This window comes from Triturus cristatus, chromosome 1_2 (assembly GCF_964204655.1).
Source record: "Triturus cristatus chromosome 1_2, aTriCri1.1, whole genome shotgun sequence".
NCBI classification, from domain to species: Eukaryota; Metazoa; Chordata; class Amphibia; order Caudata; family Salamandridae; genus Triturus; species Triturus cristatus.
The window spans coordinates 151756787-151777759 of NC_140580.1; the positions used below are offsets into that span (position 1 = coordinate 151756787).

Below are 20973 nucleotides of genomic sequence, written 5' to 3' on the forward strand. Positions count from 1 at the left end.
TGCAGAGCTGCTGTCTCTCTCCATCCAAATACTGAGACCATTGTGGTTCAATCTCCCCAGCTTTTTTTGATTGATGATAAAATACCACTTGGAAGCTGAATGAACCTCTGCTTCTTCTTCCCTCCATTTTTTGTAATATAAAATAGCAGAGTAAAGTGGCATAGAGTGGCGTGATGCGAAGTAGTGTCACAGTGAGGTGACAAAGAATGCAGTAGTGCAAAGTAGAGTAGCATAGAGTTCAGGGACGTAGTGTGCAGTGTTGCAGAGTATAGTGTCTAAGAGTGCAGTGGAATACAGTGCAGTGGCGTAGAGTGAAGTGCCGTAGAGTGAAGTGCCATTGAGTGGAGTGATGCAGAGCTCAGTAGTGTAGAGTTCAGTGTTGCAGAGTAGAGTGTTGTAGAGTGCAGTGGTGTAGAATGCCGTAGAGTAAAGTGGGCTAGAGCAGAGTAGAGTGCAGTGGTGGGTGTAGTGTAGTGGGTAACAGTAGAGTAGAGTGGACTGGTGTAGAGTACATTTGCGTAGAGTGCTGTAATTGTAATTGCATTTGTTTAGCGCTTACTACTTCTGATGAGGCGTAGCGCTTTGTTAGGCGAGTAGCACGCTACTCCGGTACCCATAGAGGATTAGTGTTGAATTAGTATAGTGAAACATGTAAGTAAATCTTAAGTGGTGGATAAGTTAGTCAGTTATTTGGATTCGGAAGGATAGCAGATGGATAGAAGAGGAAAAAAGGTTTGTATTTATATAGCGCTTGTTACCCCTGATGGGGTGTTGAAGCACACTACTCAGGAAACCCATAAAGGATTAGTGGTGAATTATTATGGTGAAATATGAAAGTAATTTGAGTGGTGGATATTAGTCAGTTATTTGGAGTGAGAAGGATAGTGGAGGGATAGAAGGGGATGAAAGGTTTGCATTCATATAGCACCGGTTACCCCTGATGGGTGCTGAAGCTCTTTTCTGGCGAGTAGCACTCTACTCCGAAACCCATAAAGGATTAGTGTTGAAAATTAGTATAGTGAAATATGAAGTAATTTAATTGGTGGATATGTTATTCAGTTATTTGGATAGAGAAGGGTAGGTGGTGGGATAGAAGAGGGAAAGAGGTTTGTATTTATATAGCGCTTGCTACCCCTGATGGGGCTTTGAAACGCTTTTTTGACGAGTAGCACGCTACTCTGGAACCCATAAGGATTGGTGTTGAATTAGTATGGTGAAACATGAAATTAATTTGAGTGGTGGATATGTTACTCAGGTATTTGGATTGAGAAGGGTTGGGGAGGTGTAGAAAAGGGGAAAAAAAGGTTTGCATTTATATAGCGTTTGTAACCTTGATGAGGTGTTGAAAAGCTTTATTGGCGAGTAGCATGCTACTCTGGAACCCATAAAGGATTAGTGGTGAGTTAGTATAGTGGAATATGGAATTTGAGAAGTGAACATGTTAGTCTGTTATTTTGATTGAAAAGGATAGTGGAGGGATCGAAGAGTGAAGGATTTTTATTTTATTTTATTTTTATATTTCTTTTTTTAGGTCATAGCAGCAGGAGGAGGCTTTTGGATGAGTAAAAAGTGTTTTTGGAGGGAAAGGGAAGAGTTTAGAGAGGTTTGTTTTGGGGGATCGGTATAGTAAAAGAGGTGTCCGATGATGCAAAGAGGGGTAGAGTAGGAGAGAGTCTAGAAAGGGTTATTTTGGGGATCATAGTAGCGGTATGGGGTTTGGGATGAATAAGAGAGTGGATGTAGAGGATATATTGATAGATGTATAGGGTGAGAGAAAGGGTAGTGCATTGGAAAGAGTAGTAGAAAGTAGTTTGAGATGAGTCAGAAAGTTGGGCTATAAAAAATACTGAGAGAAGTATAGACTGAGAAATAGGGTAGTGCATTGGAAAGGCCAAATTAGAAGAAAGTGATAAATATATAGATCCATAAGAACATTGAAAGTATATAGATTCATAAAGGAGGTAAGAATATGTAGATTAAAGATAATGATAGAGGTACAGGATGAGAAATGGGAGAGGTGTGGCGCTGCGGCCAGGGCGACTGACACTGGACGCTGAGGATCACGGTTCGATCCCTGGCTCCGGCGGCATGGGTCTGCCCAGCACCATGCGACTCTGGGCAATAGCTCGCTTAATCTTCCCAACGGCCCCCAGGGCCAAGATACCCCTTCGGGGGTGATTCGTGCGCTATACAAGTACTGGATTTGGATTTGGATTAGTGCATTGGATATGCTTTTTCAGGAGAAAAGTAACAGACACACAAATCCAAGTACATGGAGGTACATAGATGCACTATGGAAGCAAGTACATGTAGACCAGAGATGATTTTGCCCCCGGCCGTCTGACGTCACGGTGGGCGTGTGCGGACAGCCGTCCGATTTGCGCATGCGTAGAATTCTCCCGCACAGCGCAGAAATGTGCGCCGCAGCGAACGGGTTAATAACATAATTATTCTACATGTTTATACAAAGCAATACACAGAGATAGGTACATATCTATAGTGAAAATAAATTGTCGGTGGGTAGTACTGAATGGGAACATGGGCAGCATTTCTGGTCCTGGTCCCGACCAGACACAAACAGGCAACTGCCCTTGTCATCTCCGCCCTTAAGAGGCAACTGCCCTTGTCCTCTCCACCCTTAACTCGCTCAAACCATCAACTGCCCTTGTCCTCTTCGCCCTTAACAGGTTCAAACAGGCAACTGCTCTTGTCCTCTCCGCCCGTAGCTGAGACGCCCTAACCCTGGCTTTTTATAGCCCTAGTCATCAGGTGACCCATTCAGCCAATGGGAACCCTAGCCCTAAAATCTGGAACCAGTAGGAGACCAAGAACTTACAGCCAATCTTAGCCCTAGTCCAAGCACCCAATCAGTTTAAAAAAAAACCCTGATCTCTACATCCAATAGAGGCCCTAGCCCTGCCAGTAGTCCAAACCCAAGTCCAAGCAACCAATGCCACAGGAAGCCCTAATCCCTACTTCCAATAGAAAGCCTACCCTACTCTTAGTCCCACACGTAGTCCAGCAACCAATCAGACCAGAAGCCCTAATCGCTACTTCCATTTAAAGGCCTAACCATAGCCCTAGTCCCAACAACCAATAACACAGCAAGCCTTAGTCCCTACTTCCAATAGAAATCCTAACCCTAGCCCTAGTCCCAACCGTACATTGATTGAATCACAGACCCAGAAACCAATCAGAACCCTCCAATACTCAACCAATGAGGACACTAACCCTAATCCAAAAGAAACACCATATACAACCACTAATCAGTGTACACATGTACCAAACAATAGCCGACTGTATAAGGTCCTAGCTACCTCAGACAAGGTTTGCTGGAGTTGGAAGCTGCCGCTCTATTCAGAAATCTCCTAGGAGACAGACAGGCTCAATCCACACTTTGGACTTCTGCAGGTAAGGGCCTAAAAAACGTGTCCTCTAACAATACTGTTTGAATAAAACTTTACTCCCTCTCCTGGCCAAACAAAGTGCACAGTCCCTATTAAATACAGTTTAAACAGCACACAGCATATTACTGCTGTCTCAGAGTACCCTCTGATGTAGAATATCCCTGTTTCTGGGGGGGAAAGGAGGGGGGGGCTGGTTTCACTGACTTGTTAACACAAACTGGTGGCTGGGGGTGCACTGCTTAACATCCAGGTCTTAGCACAGAGCAAAGGAGAAATCTGGAGGGCAAAACTGGTAGTCACGGAGAATGAGAGGGCAAAACTACAGAGTTTGTACTGCAAATCCCACAATTCAACAGGTTAAATGGAAGCAGTCACGGGCAGGAAAAAACACAAGTTTAAATACAAAACAGGTGATAAATTATGCAATCATGGGCAGGTTAAAACTACAATTTTAAACTGTAACAACCACAGGCAAAGACAGTTAAAGAAATAAAAAAATGAAAAGATGAGGCAATCACAGGTAGGGAAAATCGTTTTTTAGGAAAGAGACAGCACTAGTCTGCCTCCTTACCACTTCCTGGACTCTGCTTACTGCAATCTGGGGCACAGGTAGGCTGCAGCTCACAAGATGGAAGAGAATGATTTGGAGTGCACCCAGCAAAGCCTTAAGGGGCCTAGGCAGGTGTGAGAGGAGGGATCAGATTTGCTTGGAGCTGGAGAAACCAATCAGCAGTCCTAGGTCTGCCGGCCTGAGGGTGGGGCTGGGACTGGGGAGCTGATCTATTCAGAAATCTCCTAGGAGACAGACAAGCTCAATCCACACTTTGGACTTCTGCAGGTAAGGGCCTAACAAACTTGTCCTCTAACGATACTGTTTGAATAAAACTTTACTCTCTCTCCTAGTCAAAAAACGAAGTGCACAGTCCCTATTAAATACAGTTTAAACAGCACACAGCAGATTACTGCTGTCTCAGAGAACCCTCTGATGTAGAATATCCCTGTTGCTGGGGGGCTGGTTTCACTGACTTGTTAACACAAAATGGTGGCTGGGGTGCACTGCTTAACATACAGGTCTTAGCACAGAGCAAATGAGAAATTTGGAAGGAAAAACTGGTAGTCACGGGGAATGAGAGGGAAAAACTACAGAGTTTGGACTGCAAATCCCACAGTTCAACAGGTTAAATGGAAGCAGTCACGGGCAGGAAAAAACACAAGTTTAAACACAAAACAGGTGATACATTATGCAGTCATGGGCAGGTTAAAACTACAATTTAAAACTGCAACAACCACAGGCAAAGACAGTTAAAGAAATTTAAAAAAGAAAAGACGGTGCAATCACAGGTAGTGAAAATCTTTTTTTAGGAAAGAGACAGCACTAGTCTGCCTCCTTACCACTTCCTGGACTCTGCTCACTGCAATCTGAGACACAGGTAGGCTGCAGCTCACAAGATGGAGGAGGCAGAGTAGAGTGTTGTAGAGTGCAGTGGCATAGAATTCAGCGGTGTTCAATAAAAGCCGTAGAATGCAGTGGCATAAATGAGAGTGACACATAGTAAAAGAATAGAGTGGCATACAGTGCAGTAGCGTAGAATACAATGGCATACAATGCAGTTGTTCAGAGTAGAGTTGTCAGGGAACAGGCATCGCGCGCCTGCATTGACTACGATCCCCAGAATGCCCGGGGAGAGAGTGGGAGGAGCCGCGACAATAAAAGGGCAGTGACGCGCACATGACGCTGCACGTAATTCCGGATTGGCGAGTTTCGTTGTTTCCTGAACTTGCTCCGAGGAAGATTGGAGCCGTGTCTTTGGAGCTCTTGTCCGCCGTCTGTTGGGCATCCCCTGCTGGATGCGAGAATCTCCGCCAGCCTCAGCCTTAAGATGCCCGTCCAACTCGCTAACCTGCCGAGGCAAGTGGTGGTCGAAGTGCACGCTCTGAACACCTGAGAAGTGCATGGTGTTCCTGGATCCGGACCTCACCCGTCAGGTATTTCGCGTCGGAGATTACACCCCCAGGGTGTAGACATACTTTGGTAATACTCGCTGCAGCTCGCCTCAGTCTACAGCGAGGCAGCGAGCGTTGTGACTGTGTCTTCCCTTACCCCACGAACCTCCCGTGAACTTTGGTAATACTCGCAGCCGCTCGCCTTAGTCTACGGCGAGGCAGCGAGCGTTGTGACTGTGTCTTCCCTTACCCCACAAACCTCCTGTGAGGTAATTGGTTGTGGACTAGGTGGAGCGAGAGCTTGGGTCCTCGCAGCGGTGCAGTAACCGCGTTGGACGCTTAACCCAAACTATCGTGATTCTATAGAAAACGTATGAGAAGCTGGTAACAGACCGTTCTCTCAACAATTACTCCGTGTGGATATTTGGTCACAAGAACAACATTTATTTTGTTTTTTCTCTCTTCAAGCCATACCGAGACACTTTAGACATCCCAGTGTGAGGGTATTTACGGCACTGAGGAGAGGTTCCTAGGGCAATTAACGTTCGCTCATTTTCTCTACAGGGGGGGCCCAAGCCAACTAAGGTGCGAGGCATAATGCCGCCAGTTCATGTACAAGTATGTCTGTGAGGTACCTGGGCTGTGTTCTGGTTTATTTGTTGGTCTGAATATGTCACAAAGCAAGTGCTAGCAAAAAGGAAAGACAAGAACCAGTAGGCAAACAGATAATTAAGGAATTGGTACTCCTAGCGAGAAATTATGAGCGTAGCATTAAGTGTATTGTCTGTGTTATTGCTTTACAGGTTCTACTCCCCGCTGTTCCCTTCCTTCCCTTCCCTCGCTTGATTGCTCCAACCTTCCGTGCCATTAGTGCAGGAGTTGGGGACGTCGAGAGGTGGACCCCCTATGGCATCACTCGAATCCTGAGGAGTCTTGGACCTGGGATGGAATCGTCACAAGAGTGGCATAGAGTGCAGTGGTGCAGAGTATAGTAGCATAGAGTGCAGTGGTGTAGAGTAGTGCAGAGTAGAGTGGCAGAGAGAGCAGTGGTGCAGAGTGGAGTACGGTGGCGTGGAGTGGTGTAGAGTGCAGTGGTGCAGAGTAGAGTTAACAGTGCAGTGGCACAGAGTAGGGTGGCATAGAGTGCAGTGGCATAGACTACATACTACAGAGTGGAGTGCAAAGTCGTACAGTGGATTGGAGTAGAGTGTGGTGGGGTAGAGTGGAGTGGTACAGAGTGGAGTGGTGCAGGGTAGCATGCAGTGGCGTACAGTAAAGACAAAGTGGTGCAGAGGCAGAGACTGCACTGTGCAGAGTAGATTAGAGTGGCGTACAGGTGATTGCAATAGAGTGCAGGAGCATAGAGTGGAGTGGTACAGAGTAGAGTCCATTGGTGTAGAGTGTATTGGCATAGAGTGCAGTGACAATGAGTGAAGTGCTGCAGAGTGGTGAAGAGTGGAGTTGTGCATAGTACAGTGGAAAAGCCTAGATTGGAGTGGTGTTAAGTACAGTGACGAAGAGTGCAGTGGTGTACTGCGGCGTAGAGTGCATTGGCGTTGAGTAGAGTTGTACAGAGTAGAGGTGTGGAGTGGAGTGCTGCGCTGAGTGCATTGGTATTGAGTAGAGTTGTACAGAGTAGAGAGGTGTGGAGTGCAGCGGTGTAGTGCAGTGTAGACTGCATTGCCACTGAGTAGAGTTGTACAGAGTAGAAAGGTGTGGAGTGCAGTGGTTTAGAGTGCAGGGGAGTAGAGTGCAGGGGAGTAGGGGAGTAGAGTGCAGGGGAGTAGAGTGCAGGGGAGTAGAGTGCAGGGGAGTAGAGTGCAGGGGAGTAGAGTGCAGGGGAGTAGAGTGCAGTGGTGTAGAGTGCAGGGGTGTAGAGTGCAGGGGTGTAGAGTGCAGGGGTGTAGAGTGCAGTGGTGTAGAGTGCAGTTGTGTAGAGTGCAGTTGTGTAGAGTGCAGTGGTGTAGAGTGCAGTGGTGTAGAGTGCAGTGGTGTAGAGTGCAGTGGTGTAGAGTGCAGTGTGGATTAATTCAGAGCGGGGTAGAGTGCAATGGTGTAGAGTGCAGTGTGGATTAATTCAGAGCAGAGTAGAGTGCAATGGTGTAGAGTGTGTTGTGGATTAATTCAGAGCGGAGTAGAGTACAATGGTGTAGAGTGCAGTGTGGATTAATTCAGAGCGGAGTAGAGTGCAGTGTGGATTAATTCAGAGCGGAGTAGAGTGCAGTGTGGATTAATTCAGAGCGGGATAGAGTGCAGTGTGGATTAATTCAGAGCGGAGTAGAGTGCAGTGTGGTTCAATTCAGAGTGGAGTAGAATGCAGTGAGGAGGAGGTGGTGGTGGTGGTGATGATGGTGGTGTGTAGCGATGTATTGTACCATTTGATGAAAGGTGGTATATAATGCCGGATTAACTTCATATAGAAGAAATACAGGTGAGTGAGAATTGTTTATTGTATATAATAATAAATAGAGAAAGTTTAAATGTGTCAAACCGTTCACGTCCATATACTATTACGCCACCCATGAGCCGGGTTTTCACCATGGTAGTTATGTTATACCATTTTATAAAGCGCTTAGCTACCCTAAGGCTTCCCAGCGCTGCAATGAGTTATGATGTGCACCTAGAAACCTCTCAAACTATGTCAGACAATATTAGTTGGGAAACAGCCACATTTGTAGCAACTTTCCTAATTTGTTCTCATTCAACTCAGTCCCCAAATCAATTTGCACTGAATTTCAAAGTTGGGGGGACAGAAATTAGAAGGATTTTCCCACCCATCTGGACCTTTGAATACACAGGCCACTCAGCAGAGCAGTGTTGGAGTAGCTCAGCATCCTGTTAGGGGTGCAGGATACTAAAATGACCCAGATCATAGAGGGTCTCCTGCAGTTCATTGTCCTGTGAGCCATGCATAAAGCCTTAAGATTTATTATTTGCTCTCCTGGAGGCCAGTGCAAGGATGCTAATGCACTTTTGGCTGAGACATATTTGGCCACCTTAAAAAGGGTCCTTGCTGCGGTGTTTTGGACCACTAGTCTTTTGAAAACCGACTAAGATGAACCCAAATATACAGAGTTCCTGTAGTCAAGCCCTTTAAACAGGCAATGGTATTGTTGTGTGTAGTCTCCAACATACCACATCACAAACATTTTGAAGACTTATAGGAAAGACAACTGTTCATATGATGGTGACTCAGAATGACACTCAGAACATTTGTCTTGTGGACTGCAAACAACATGATAGCAGAAGAGCTGATTGATATGCGGTCAGAAGCGACGACTCTATGGTCCAACTTCACAAGTTTCTAGTCTTCAAGCAGCAGTTGAGGGAAAGGAGGTGAAAATAAGAGTATGAATGCGGGGAAGCTGAAGAAAAAGGATTAACAGACACTCTCCCTCATATGAAGTGTGATGTTCTATGATTGCAAGGGTGGGGCGGGTAAGTCGTTTGCCTCAGAGTATTTCTGAATGGGTGCACAGCTGACAACTGGCTGATCTGTACTGTTGAGAATGATGATTTATGAAGTCCTGAAACACCTGTGACAGAGGAAAAGAGGACAAAGGTATTTGCCGGTGCTTCCATAATTATGCAGGATGAAGGAGGCCAAGTGTATCTATGAAATTTTATAAGTAGGGACAATGCCCCTGGCTACATTCGTAATATGGTCGTAGAAGAAACTAAGCATACATGTTGCTGCAGTCTTGATAATCAGCAACCACCCTGCACGCCATTTAGGCAAAGAAGCAAAAAAATTATTTTAGTACCTCATGCACTTGCTCATTTGCACATTACATCAGGCTAACCCTGCCTCTGAATTAGCCTGGCATAGAGGTAGAGAAGCATTTGTTTTAGGAGAACTGATCAATTTCACCCATCAGGAAAGTCACTGAGAAGAAATCTGGGTACTTTAACCTACTGATGCCAACTGAGATCAAGCATGATTGCACAGGAGTGTGAACAAAAGCATACATTCACATCAGTTCACACTTTCTGTCTACTTTCTTAGCAGTAATGAACAAGGAGGGTATTTTTTTTGCTGGTCCAGGAGGACGTGTATCAGCATTGCTTTCTAGGTAGGTAAAGGTTATCCAGATTTAAGATCCAAGCAAACCATCACAATTAAGAACGAAAAGAAATCTCACTTTGATCATATAGCCATCTTCAATTCCTTCCGCAGAATCCTCATTCGATTATCAGATTCTGGATTGGACTGAGGCCACTGTCTTGACTTTGTCATGCCTGATACTCATTCAATTATTTTCTGTATCCATGCTGCTACCTTTGTAAGGCATACAATGCATGGTGAGCAGCGCTCTAAAGAATGATAACAAGGGGGGAAAAACCCTAAAGGGGAAAAACAATTCTAGAGGTAAATGGAAGAAGACAATTAGGGAAAAAGATCAGGAGTTGATCCAATGATGAGAAGTAGGACACTAAACTACCTAGGACTGAGTGGAGAAGTATCCGGAATGATGAAACTGGCAAGAGAGACTTGCAAAAGATTATTGAATCCAAGGAAAATCCTCAGGATAAAACAATGGGACACAAATTTGCATTAAGGGGTTTTGAAATAAAATATCGACTTCACTGTGTCACAACTTCTTTTGAACTCATCAGCCTTTCATACTAAAGAAACATGAAGCATCATCACAGGAAACAGAGGAATTATTTTCGATTGGGAATCATCCATAAGAAACCACTGCACCCACTATTTTGCACTTGAAATGATGATATAGCCCAGCTCTGCCTCTTCCTCAACAGAGAAGGCTACATGGAGGAATTTAGAAGATAACTAACTGGCTTTCTGAAATAAATAAGCTTTTCCAAACATGTTTTCCTCCTAAGACGTTAATTGCCTTGGTTTAGGCATTTAGGGGGAAAATCTGCATGGATTTTAGAACACGAAACACTTTCATGGTATTCTCTGCATTCTTAGCACAACAATTAAGCATCGTCATCTCTGATGAGAAGATGGTTGTCTAGGATTTACGCAAATGACCACGCTCTAATAGTTGGGCAGGGGCCTTGCAGGTTTTGCCCAAATATGGAGGACATACAGACCGGTAGAGAATGCACCAAAATTGGTGTGGATAGCTATGAGCAATAATTACTTGATTACTTGAAATGTGGAACTAGTTTTAATCATATCCATCAAACTGGAATATTAACATTAGACTATATTATTGTCTATCTCTCCTTTCAAGAATCTGTGACGGAGTCCTGACGAAGGCGCAAGTCGAAACGCGCGTAGCTAGAATACAAACCGCCAGTCTCCTCATATTAAGAAAATGTGGGATATGTATTGAAACCATTGGATGTATAACCAATTATGTCATTATATGAAGAAATGAATTTGATGATTATTTTTTCCTTCTGTAAATAATATGCAGAGATAGGATAATTTTGAAGAGCGACTATCAGTATTTAATGTTACAAAAAAATTGTTTTGCTATTTATTGAATAGATAATTTTTGTATTACGAAATATCTCACCAATGAGAAAAAGTTAAATAAAAAGTGATCATCTTTTTACTAATATAATAAGGAAAATAAAATAAAAGAAATTTATCAGACATCAGTTTACATTGTGCTCGCTCTATGTATGGTCTCATCTGAGATTAATTGTTGTTGATATGCCTGTGATGTGTTAAATCCACCTTGCCCAGATGTCCCCCTTTTCAATAATTTTATTTCCCTGTGGTGGCGCATTATCTTATATTCAGGGAGCCCGCTCTTTATAAAATGAAGGTCTGGTCATGCCAGAGACTGAGGAGGGCGAGAGGAAGCTGCAGGGTTGTTTTGAGTCTGCTGGTTAGAACTGCCACCTGGGATAACTCCTGCACGAAGAAGCAGATGTGGCAAGAGGAGTGGTGGACAGTGATGGCCGGACAACGGTGAAGAGCTACAATGGCAGCAGATTTAGTCCACTGCCTTTTAGCCTTCAATATTTCAGCCTTTAGCCTTTCAGAGACCCACAGTGGACACAAATATGAGCACGTGCAATGATTTAAAATGTAAAACGCGCTACCCAAACGTGGGAACCAAAAGCGGCAAAAGCGAATGGAGACTTTTTATCCCTATAACCTTCATCAACGAAAGGAGCTTCAGTAGTCTGATCTGGTGATAAAGAATGTAAAAGTGTCCCTGCTACCAGAGGAGAAATCATCTTAAGGAGGATCTTATAAGAAATGTAGGGGTGCACAGAGCACACAGAATCCAGTGGATAAAAATAAAAATTTCCTCACTATCTACTTACTTGTAACAAATGAACAGTTACATTCTACGATGCCTCTGTTACATATGAGGCCCTGACTCCTCTTCCACTTGTAGGTATCTGATCACCATGCGGTGGGACTAAAACCTGCTGTTATTATCACTGCTAAGTTAGAGCTTGTACCCCTTGTAGCAAGCACACTCTTGTGTCAAACAGAACCAAGCCTTCCCCTGTATGGACACACACCCTTTCGAGAAAAGTGGTTTGTTTTAGGCTAATGGCTGAGGGAATGGAATAAGGGTATTGGTAATGGGAAAGAGCCCTTCTATTATGAGTAGGAGAGTTAACTTGTAAGGCCATGTGTCCTCCTGTTTCCCCCCATTATCATCATTTGATTAGATTCCACAGCAATTAGAACAGAACTGGAGGAGGAGAAGGCAGCATAGGCCTTGGTAGATAGATTTCTCCTAACATCATGCCTAGCCAAACTGTACATTGCTTCAGGAAGAAGCATCGAGAGTACAGTGACTGCAGAATGTGTGTGAAGTGGCCCCGGTGGCAGCTCCACACTTCCCTCCCAAAAGAAGAATGAAGCCATCCGCGTTTATGCTGCATTCTCTTGGAGGAATTCCTGACAGCCTCCAGGAGACCCAGGCTCTATGAGGAGAGCCCAGCTACATCACCAGGGGGAGCATCCGGCATCATGAAACATATGGAACTAGTGACGACAGAACAAAGCCTGCATTGGTGGTGTTCCAAGGCACGTATCCCACATGGAAATTAATACTCCTGTAAATGAGTCTACCTTGCGAGCTAGTTGTATCCATTACTCCCTGCCTGCACCTTCACATAAACAGTGTTTATCCTGTAATCTACGCACAATCATTTTTGCTAGCAGCGTAGTTGAACACCTGCTTAGACCCCAACCTACAATTCCCAGTCAGTTGCGGAGGGAAGAAAGAAGAATGAGGGAGAAAACAGATGGATGAAAGAGAAAGGAAAGAGTACTTCCCTGGCGATTCTACTGTTAGTGTCCCCCTGCTTCGTCTCCGTAAGCAGAGGCATTGCTTCCACCTTGCAGAGGTAGCGGGCACACCACCTTGTATGAAAGGTGTAGCAGCTGTCAAATGTTTGGACAGGGGAATTCTTTTTGAGCGTCGTTCATCCTTTCGGTGCAGCACTTCATTTCCATAGAGGTGTGAAGGGCAGACAATATTATTAAAGGTAATGGGTTGGAGTTTGCCACCTCAACAGCACACCCATATCATGTTACATTCGTTCTTCCCACCCCATTTGTATGCACTAGGCCCGCCCCTGGCATCATCTTGAGAGTAAAAACCTGCCTGGGGAAAATGAGGAATCTGACAACACCTACAATTCACAATGGGCAGTAGGAATTGGAACAGCAATGTATAAGGCAAAGACTACAATAGGCTCTATAAATCCGGAAATAGGTAGTGAAATGGACAGGTCTGATAATCCTAGACGTCTTTTTCTACGGTCAGCTGTGGGAAAGGATGTAGCTGCATGAGATGGGACCTATTAATTGTAGCTGACCTAGTTTTGGGCCCACGTACGCCCCTAAACCACTCCCACCTCCTGTTTTTGAATTCTCAATTGGCACAATATTCTGCACACCCATTATAGTGATCACACTGTTAGCAATGAATGCTGGCAAGTACAAAATTCAATACTTCTCTGATGGGATACTGAAGTTTGGAAACATGTGTCCATTGACATCAGAGTTCTCCAACCCTGGTTGCTTTCTGATCGATCATTAAAACTCTCTTTGAAAACTAAAATAGTTAACATGAGCTGAATGCCTTGCTACTAGAGGATGGTTACGTTTGCAGTGGGTGGGCTGCCAGTTGTGTACATAAATGGATTTGAGGGGTTATTACAGTTTCTTATTGCCATGCACTTCAAATAACCTACCCGTTCTCGAGCTCTTTGAATTTTCTCTCTGTCATGGTTAAGGTTTTCCAAGATATCCTGGCCGATCTGCTCTGTAGGTGTGGAAAACAGATAAAAGCAAACATGAGGATGAGAAACTTCACACCAGTGGTTTAGTTGCTCCAACAAACAAAAAAATACAATATATCGGAAGAATACTCATGAGTTTTCTAATAATTACAGAAGAATAAAACACGGTACACACCAAATATCTGTAAGAGTAAATTGGGCATGTCAGGGGTTGTGTCATACAACGCGCTCATTGAAGGAAAAATTAACGTGTTAGGTGTCTCCAAAATAAGAAATGGTTGATTATTTTCATCTTTTTCCTTCAGCCGAGTACTGCAACTCTACTGTTCCCTTGAGTGATTAACGTAAAAAAGAATTATCTAGTTTGTTCACAGATTTAGCATTATTTTCGCGTATTTGTGCCGTTGTTTAAATGACTGCCTTCCTTGTCTCTTTCTGCATTTTAAAGTGTACTTTTCAGATGGGCACTCCTTTGGAGTATTATAATGATACTCCATTTTGCTTTAGTTTAATTGTCAAGCAAAGAGATCACCTGGAGCTCTTCCACAAAATTACAACTAATGGGGTCTTCTTATTCAAAGTCGGCCTTGATGAAGACTACGTTTGGGGCCTTAGTGAGTCCAATGGACACATAAAGTGACATACTCTGCCACCAAAGCCATTAAGCAAATAAAAGGCAAACTTTCCAGCCTGCAATAAACTGCACCCTATAAATCGTTGCCTCCTAAAGGAAGGCTCTCAATACTGTTTCTTCACAGGGAGAAGCAGAATCTTAATGTCCTGTCTGCATACTGTATGTTCTGATATTTATTTGTCTCTAGTACATCCACATCCTGGTCATTCCTTCATCTGCTATGTCTTTAAACCCTTTCCGAATTTCCCCTTTCATTGGTAATTTTTGCTCACTATTTTACTTCTGAAATTGGTATTCGCTTACGAGTGCTACCAGTTAACCCACTCTTGATTTCTCCTCACTTGGCAGAATGGCTGAACACATGATCACATCTTTACTAGTTTGGGCTGATTGCATTGCATGTCCATCTTAACTTATGCTATTGCCCAAATGCATTCCTACAGTCTATCAATATTTTCTCCCAAAACCACTCCCTGGTCACAGGGCGGGTCACAAACTCACTTAATGTCGCATATATTCCAGCTGCTTCACTGCCTTTATGATTGCCAGTAAATCTGTGGCTGGCTCTTTCTTCCCTTAGCTACAGATAACTGGAATTTCTGTTTGATCTTCCACAACATTGATATGGATTGATGAGACACACTGCATTGATTTGTGTCGCAATTTTGCTAATTTCTAGATTCTCTTAAAAATAAATGTCCCACTACCCTATCGGGGTAACAAAGTAGAATATCCATCAAAACAGGATATTGAGATTTCAGAAGGGATGGTCAACAATGGACACATTAGGAGACACCCCTCTCAAAACCTTCCACTACTGTCTCTTAACGAAAATATATATTTTCAGCATTAGTCAGTAGTTATGGACAGACCATTATGTAACAAGAGAAAGGGAGTTTTCAAAACTCAATGCACCTAAGAATCAGTGACTCTGAAACTTAATACATCTTAATGGTAGCAGTCAGTAACATCAAACAATACTTGGTAAGAGGCTCATCTCAGCTCCTTGTATTAAGTTAATAATCAAACAGTAGATTGTTAAATAATTTATGCTCCCAACACCAGACAGCCATGGGCAGCATCTTACGTCTCATCAAAAAGGCTTGAAGTGCCATACCAACATCTGCACTGCAGACAGGTGAGAGCATTGGTGAATAAAACAAAGGTCGAATTTGGCAGGGTCTGAGAGACACAACAGGTCCACTTTTTTAATTTGACAGAAACAGTTCCCTCACTTTATGTTATAGGATAACCATCCTGAGATGGTTAATTCCAACATTTGAGATGCCTCAGCTGAAATGGACGGGAGAAAGTCTCCTGTGCTGATAAGCAGAGAGGAGGATAGAGAGCTTAACAAGAAACTGGCCTTCTTGGCGGGTATCTGCTGCCTAAAAGAAATGTAAATGTGAGCCTTTGGTTTGTTGTGGCCCACAGACGGCGCAGAAGAGCACTGTTTGTCACGGTGCTAAACACCCGCGGTAGACGGAAGTAAAGGGAACTACAGTTCCCAGGGCGCAATGCGGGCAGACGCTCATGACGTCAGCGCGCCCGGCGCAACAACGAAGAAAAGGAACATCCGGCATCAATCGGGTGCCGGTTATTTTGATTTCCAGGTTCGAGTGCGAAGGAGTGCGGCGTTCTGGTAGGGGTGCACAGCACCGACTTATATTTCCTCGCTGACTTCATTTCGTGCTGTCGTCTTTGATTCTCCAGTCTGGCCAAAGACATAGGCCATACACGGTTTAAAGGAGCGGAACGTATTTGATCCCGTTGGAAGCCTTCCTAGGCATTGCGGGGTCGCGAGTTCCGTGTGACCGTTTCCTGAGCTAATACCTTAGCTTGAGCCAACTAAACCACGCTTACAGGGCTGTGTCTTGTTCGTAAGGTCCGAGGGAGGTCTTCAAGAGCCCTCGTTGTGTACTTTCCGAACAGTGTGATAGAGAGGCTTCACCGGGACATTTTGGGCTTGTATCAGGTTCATTGTTGGCACTGCCCAAGACGCATTGGAGCGGTGAAAAGGGTTCGTTCAGAACCCGCGACAAGGGTTATTGGGATCTACGAGGTTCTAAGCCCCGCTGCACTTCATTTGTTTATTTGTACTTCATACAGGGGCGGTGAGGTGACTACTGGCATACGTCCTCCCCCCCCCCCCTGTACAGACAGAAACCCAGGATTGGTGGTATGTACCTTAGCCAAGGGAGCTAATACGAGTGTGGGATTATAGAGGGTGTTAAAACGCAGTCTAATCAGTGTCTTTTCTGTAGGATTCACGAATACCCAGCTCCCCGGTTATCCAGGTCTCCCAGTTCAGGAGTTCTTTATTTTCTTTACAGGTACAGCAGGGGAGTTAGGGGAAAACAATGTGACAAGGGACCTCGGGGTTGTTCTAACCACAGCGTACTGTTTATTTCTCTTTCAGGTCTCTCTCCCTGCAGTCCCCTTCCTTTCCTTCCCTCGCCTGATCACCCTTCTGTGTCTGTCATATTTATATACTAGACCAAGTGGCTATCGGGAGGTGGACCCCTTACACATCGTGCGACCCCGAGGACAATTGGACGGCGACATGGTTAGTCTGCAAATGTAAAGGCTGTTTGGAAGCCGGTATTGGCTTTAACAGATGGAGTCACTTGAAGTATTCTTTTTGGGTGGTAGTGAAATGCGACATGAGCAGTGGAGTGCATGCCTTTAATGGACAGTTATATAAAAAAAAAAAGTTTGCCCTAGGTACAGTCTGCATTAGTTTTATCACAATGAGAGGGCACTCTTATAATTTACTTCTCCCAGAAGGCTCTGGTTGTAGGGGACAGGAACCCTGGAATGTATTAGGTTATATAAAAGGATCCTCATCTTGCCAAAGGTATCCACAATAAAGAGATCCACTTATCTGTGACAACCTGCACGCAATTTTAAGCACAGATCGCTTATCAATAGAAGCTCTGCTAACAAACAATGTTGAGCCCACCCACTAAGTGCAGAGGGTGAGTATCCAATGATGAAGCATCCCACTGGTGGTACTAGTGATTGAGAATCCCTTTATAAGCTATGCCAGGCACTTATAAAAGGCATGGCTACCCAACAGGCTTCCCTGTGCTGAAGTCATATTCTTCCTAAGCTCGCATAGTGGGTGAGTCATTCAAAGAGGTGAGTTTTGAGAAGCTTCCTGAGTTTGGTTTCTTCGTAGGTCAATCTTAAATATAGAAAAATGGAGTTCCAGAGTTTAGCTGCCAGACAGGCTAAGGAACGTCCACCACTTCTCATTTTCTTGATTCTCGGTATCAAAAAAAGTCTCTAGTCTGCGAAGCGCAATGACCTTTTGGGAGTGAAAGGAGTTAATCTCTGAATTAAAGGGGGACTTTTAGTGTTCAGCATTTTGTGGGCCAGACAGAGGAATTTGAATTTGATTCTTTTACATACCGGCAATCAGTGCAGGATAAGAATGGAGGAGCAAATTTAATTACGCTTTGTAATTTCAACAAAACGAATGCGGCGGCATTCTGGACCATCTGTAGCACTTGAGCATGTACTGAGGGCTTCCCAAATAGACTGACTTGCCATAGTCGAGGCTGGACAGGATGCGGCCTTGGACCACGGTTCTCCGAATGCTGGGTGGAACCAACTCAAAATGTTCCTAAGAGCCCGGAGAAGGCCAAAGTAGGAGGCAGGATTTTCTTACTTGTGCCTCAATGGTGAGATGAATGTCTATCTAAAAACCTAAACTCAATTTCAGGAGGGGAAAGTTCACCTAGATAGTTGGGCCACTGGAGTTCAGACCAAAGAGTGTTCCCAACTACCAAAACCTCTGTTTTGTCTCTATTGACTTTTAAGTTGCTGCTGGTCATCTAGTCAGTAATAATATATCATTTAATAGATTCCAGGTTTCCGGTCCCCTACCACCAGAGTCTTCTGGGAACAATAAAATATAGGAGTGCCCTTCTCATTGTGATAGAACTAATGCACACTGGAAAGTCGAGGGCATCCTGTGCTATTGCTTCTCACTCCCTCTAATGGTAAATACTAGGTACAGTCTGCAAATTACTCTGATCTATGTTTGGAAGCACTTTTAAAAAAATCTTAAACTTAAATATTTTTGTGCACTTTGTGGCAGCCTATCTTATACTGTGAGTAATGCAAGTTTAAAATGATGACGTGCATATTGAAGTTGCTTTCTGTCACAGTTCGGGACATTGTAGCACTAAAAAAAAAAACATAATTATTCCCCAATGCACCAACCAGAATTCAGTTCTGTGGCTCTATGGTTACACACACACACATATCTGCTGTGATGGCATTAACCAATAGAGGCTGCACAACAAAAATGATGCATCTCTCACTTATTAGTTTAACTTGCATTTATTTTTCATTTAAGATGTGTGTTATTTTCCATGCAGTTACTTGAAGGTGAAAGACCAACAAAATAGTTACAGAACATTTTGTTAGTTTTAGCCACGCCTTTAATCCCACACCCCCTAACACCATCCCCATTGGACTCAGGGTCACAGTTCCCATACTTTTTTTTAAAGCACTTCGACTACTTAAATAAATCATTATTACAGTTGGAATGATAACAATTATGTCACAGTTGTTTTATTGAAGTTTTCGCTAAAATTTGTTTAAATAAAAAGTAAAAAAATATCACTTTTAGAGTCCATGTTTTTCTGGAGATGAAGACGTTGGATGAAACAAAGACCGCCAATCTGGGTGATAAAGGCCAGTCAGTTTTGGCGGCTGTAAGTGGCCCGCTCAGCGGCATACATGGCAGCCTGTACAGAGACACAGGGGCAGCTCCTCCGCTATGACAGAGGAGTGTCACCCCACTACTTTTAAGTAGTGCATTGCAAATGAAACATATAATGATAAGAGTTATTAACATTTGATGTTTTCTGTTGCTTTGTGGGCGGGCGAGTGGACGAGGCTGCTCTGCTCTCGGAGCAGGGCAGGAGTGGTTTGCCCACTCCTAACTGCACAAAGTCATTTGGGCCGACCCTCTCGAGCCACGAAAACCAGTCATGCGCGCTTTCCTCATTCTCCATGCAGGCTGCATACAGCCTGTGAGGAAACAAGCCCAGGCCCCCATTCCCTGGTTGAGCGTTGAGGAAGGATGCTCAAAACCAATCACAACGCTGCATCAGAGCGTTGTGATTGGTCAGGGGAGCCTTTTCTGTGCCTCAGCGACCAGGAGCAGAGATTGAGGACTGGCGCGGCAAGGTAATGGTTTCTTTTATTTATTTTTTTAAACCCCGTAAACACCTACCCCACCCCTCCCCCCTCCACCGGCGTCCGTACCCGCGAACCATGCCAGCCTCCACTGCAGAGACACCGACCCAAAAACACAGCCTACAAACTCTCCCGAGTCCGTTTGGACACACTAAGATACCCTTTAGTGAGTACAAGAACCGTTGACGCAGAGAGCGTCTGCCCACAGAACATCATCTAATTAAAAAGTAAGGTTTTTAAATTGTTGAAAGCGTTTTCCATTAATTTGCACGAACACAGATGTCGAGTCTAAGATTAAATGGCCTTTGGCTCTTTTCCTACTTAGTGTGTAGTCTGTGACTCAATGAAAGGCGATCAGCGGAGTGAAAAACTAACACCGCGCAATGAACTGCAAATTGCCATCCAGCCACTACAGTCTCGTTGAGGAACACTAATGTATCCTCAGGTATTTGACCACAAATTGACATTCCCATTATGTAACCTGGCCCCTGCTGGCGCAGTGCAATCTGTTTTTAGCTGTACATACAAAGCCTCCCAAAGGTGAAATGCGATAAAATGGCACTGATGTTTAGCTGGGAGACAGTCACATAATCCCCGCGCTAAAAGGGAACTGGCACACTCGCCATGTCACATCAGGTGCCTGTGGTTATGTGATGTGCTTTACCGGTAACTACTTCACAGAGGGATTTAAAAAGTAAAATGCACCTTAAATTATGGGCCTTGGCGCGTCTGATTACACATATGTTTGATAAGCTTTATTGAATTAATAACAAATACAGGAGAATACGCCAAACATTTGACACATTAACTGTGGTCCAGTACAAGGAAAAATGGGCTGTAAATTGAGTAGAAAGCTATTTTTCATTTTGACAATATCATAGGGAGAAAAGGAGGGAAAGGGAAGAGAGGGAGTAGAATATAAATCTGTAACTGAAGATCGAGTAACTGTATAAAAATGACTTAAAAGATAAAGAGACAGTTAAAATAATCAAAAAATAATCAGTTCAAAAATCAAAAATTTTAAAGGAGGAAAAAAAAGACATTAATAATTTATGGAGATTGAAAATTTTCAGAACAGTTGCGTGAGACACTGGATGTTGTAACCTTATTCAAATAATTGGTTAATGATGACCAAAATAAGTCCCTATTTACAAATGGTTTAAAAGAGGAGGAAAAAGCAATATCCAATTTGTGATAGTGACAAACATTGTTCCACTAGGACTTAACAGACAGTTTAGTTGAACATTTCCAGTTGACCAAAATGTACTGAACATAAAGTCAAATAAACCTTTTTCATGAAAGGCCAACTCCAATTAATCTGATAGGCTGCCTATAAAAAGAATACTATTGGATAGGGAGGTGTGCATATTGAAAATAGTTGAAATACAAGACCAAACATTACTCCAGAAGGAAGCTACAGGAGAGCAAGAAAACAAAAGGTGTCTCAAATCTGCCAGGGGAAAGTCACAGGACCAACAAACCTTATTATCAGTGTGTGTTAAGTTAGCTATGGACAGAAGAGTTGTTATATTTCATTTAGGTACCTTACAGAGGCGTAGGTAACATCACAACCTTTCA

General features: G+C 43.8%; 1 protein-coding gene across 4 annotated transcripts in view; it reads right to left on the reverse strand.

Moving 5' to 3' along the window:
* VTI1A (vesicle transport through interaction with t-SNAREs 1A) overlaps window positions 1–20973 on the reverse strand; it is a 1077795-nt gene that overhangs the window by 365367 nt on the left and 691455 nt on the right. For all 4 annotated transcript variants that reach the window (XM_085603407.1, XM_085603404.1, XM_085603403.1 and 1 more), the window contains one exon: window positions 13500–13570. In XM_085603407.1, the coding sequence (XP_085459533.1) occupies window positions 13500–13570 (71 nt within the window). The remainder of the gene's footprint in view (window positions 1–13499; window positions 13571–20973) is intronic.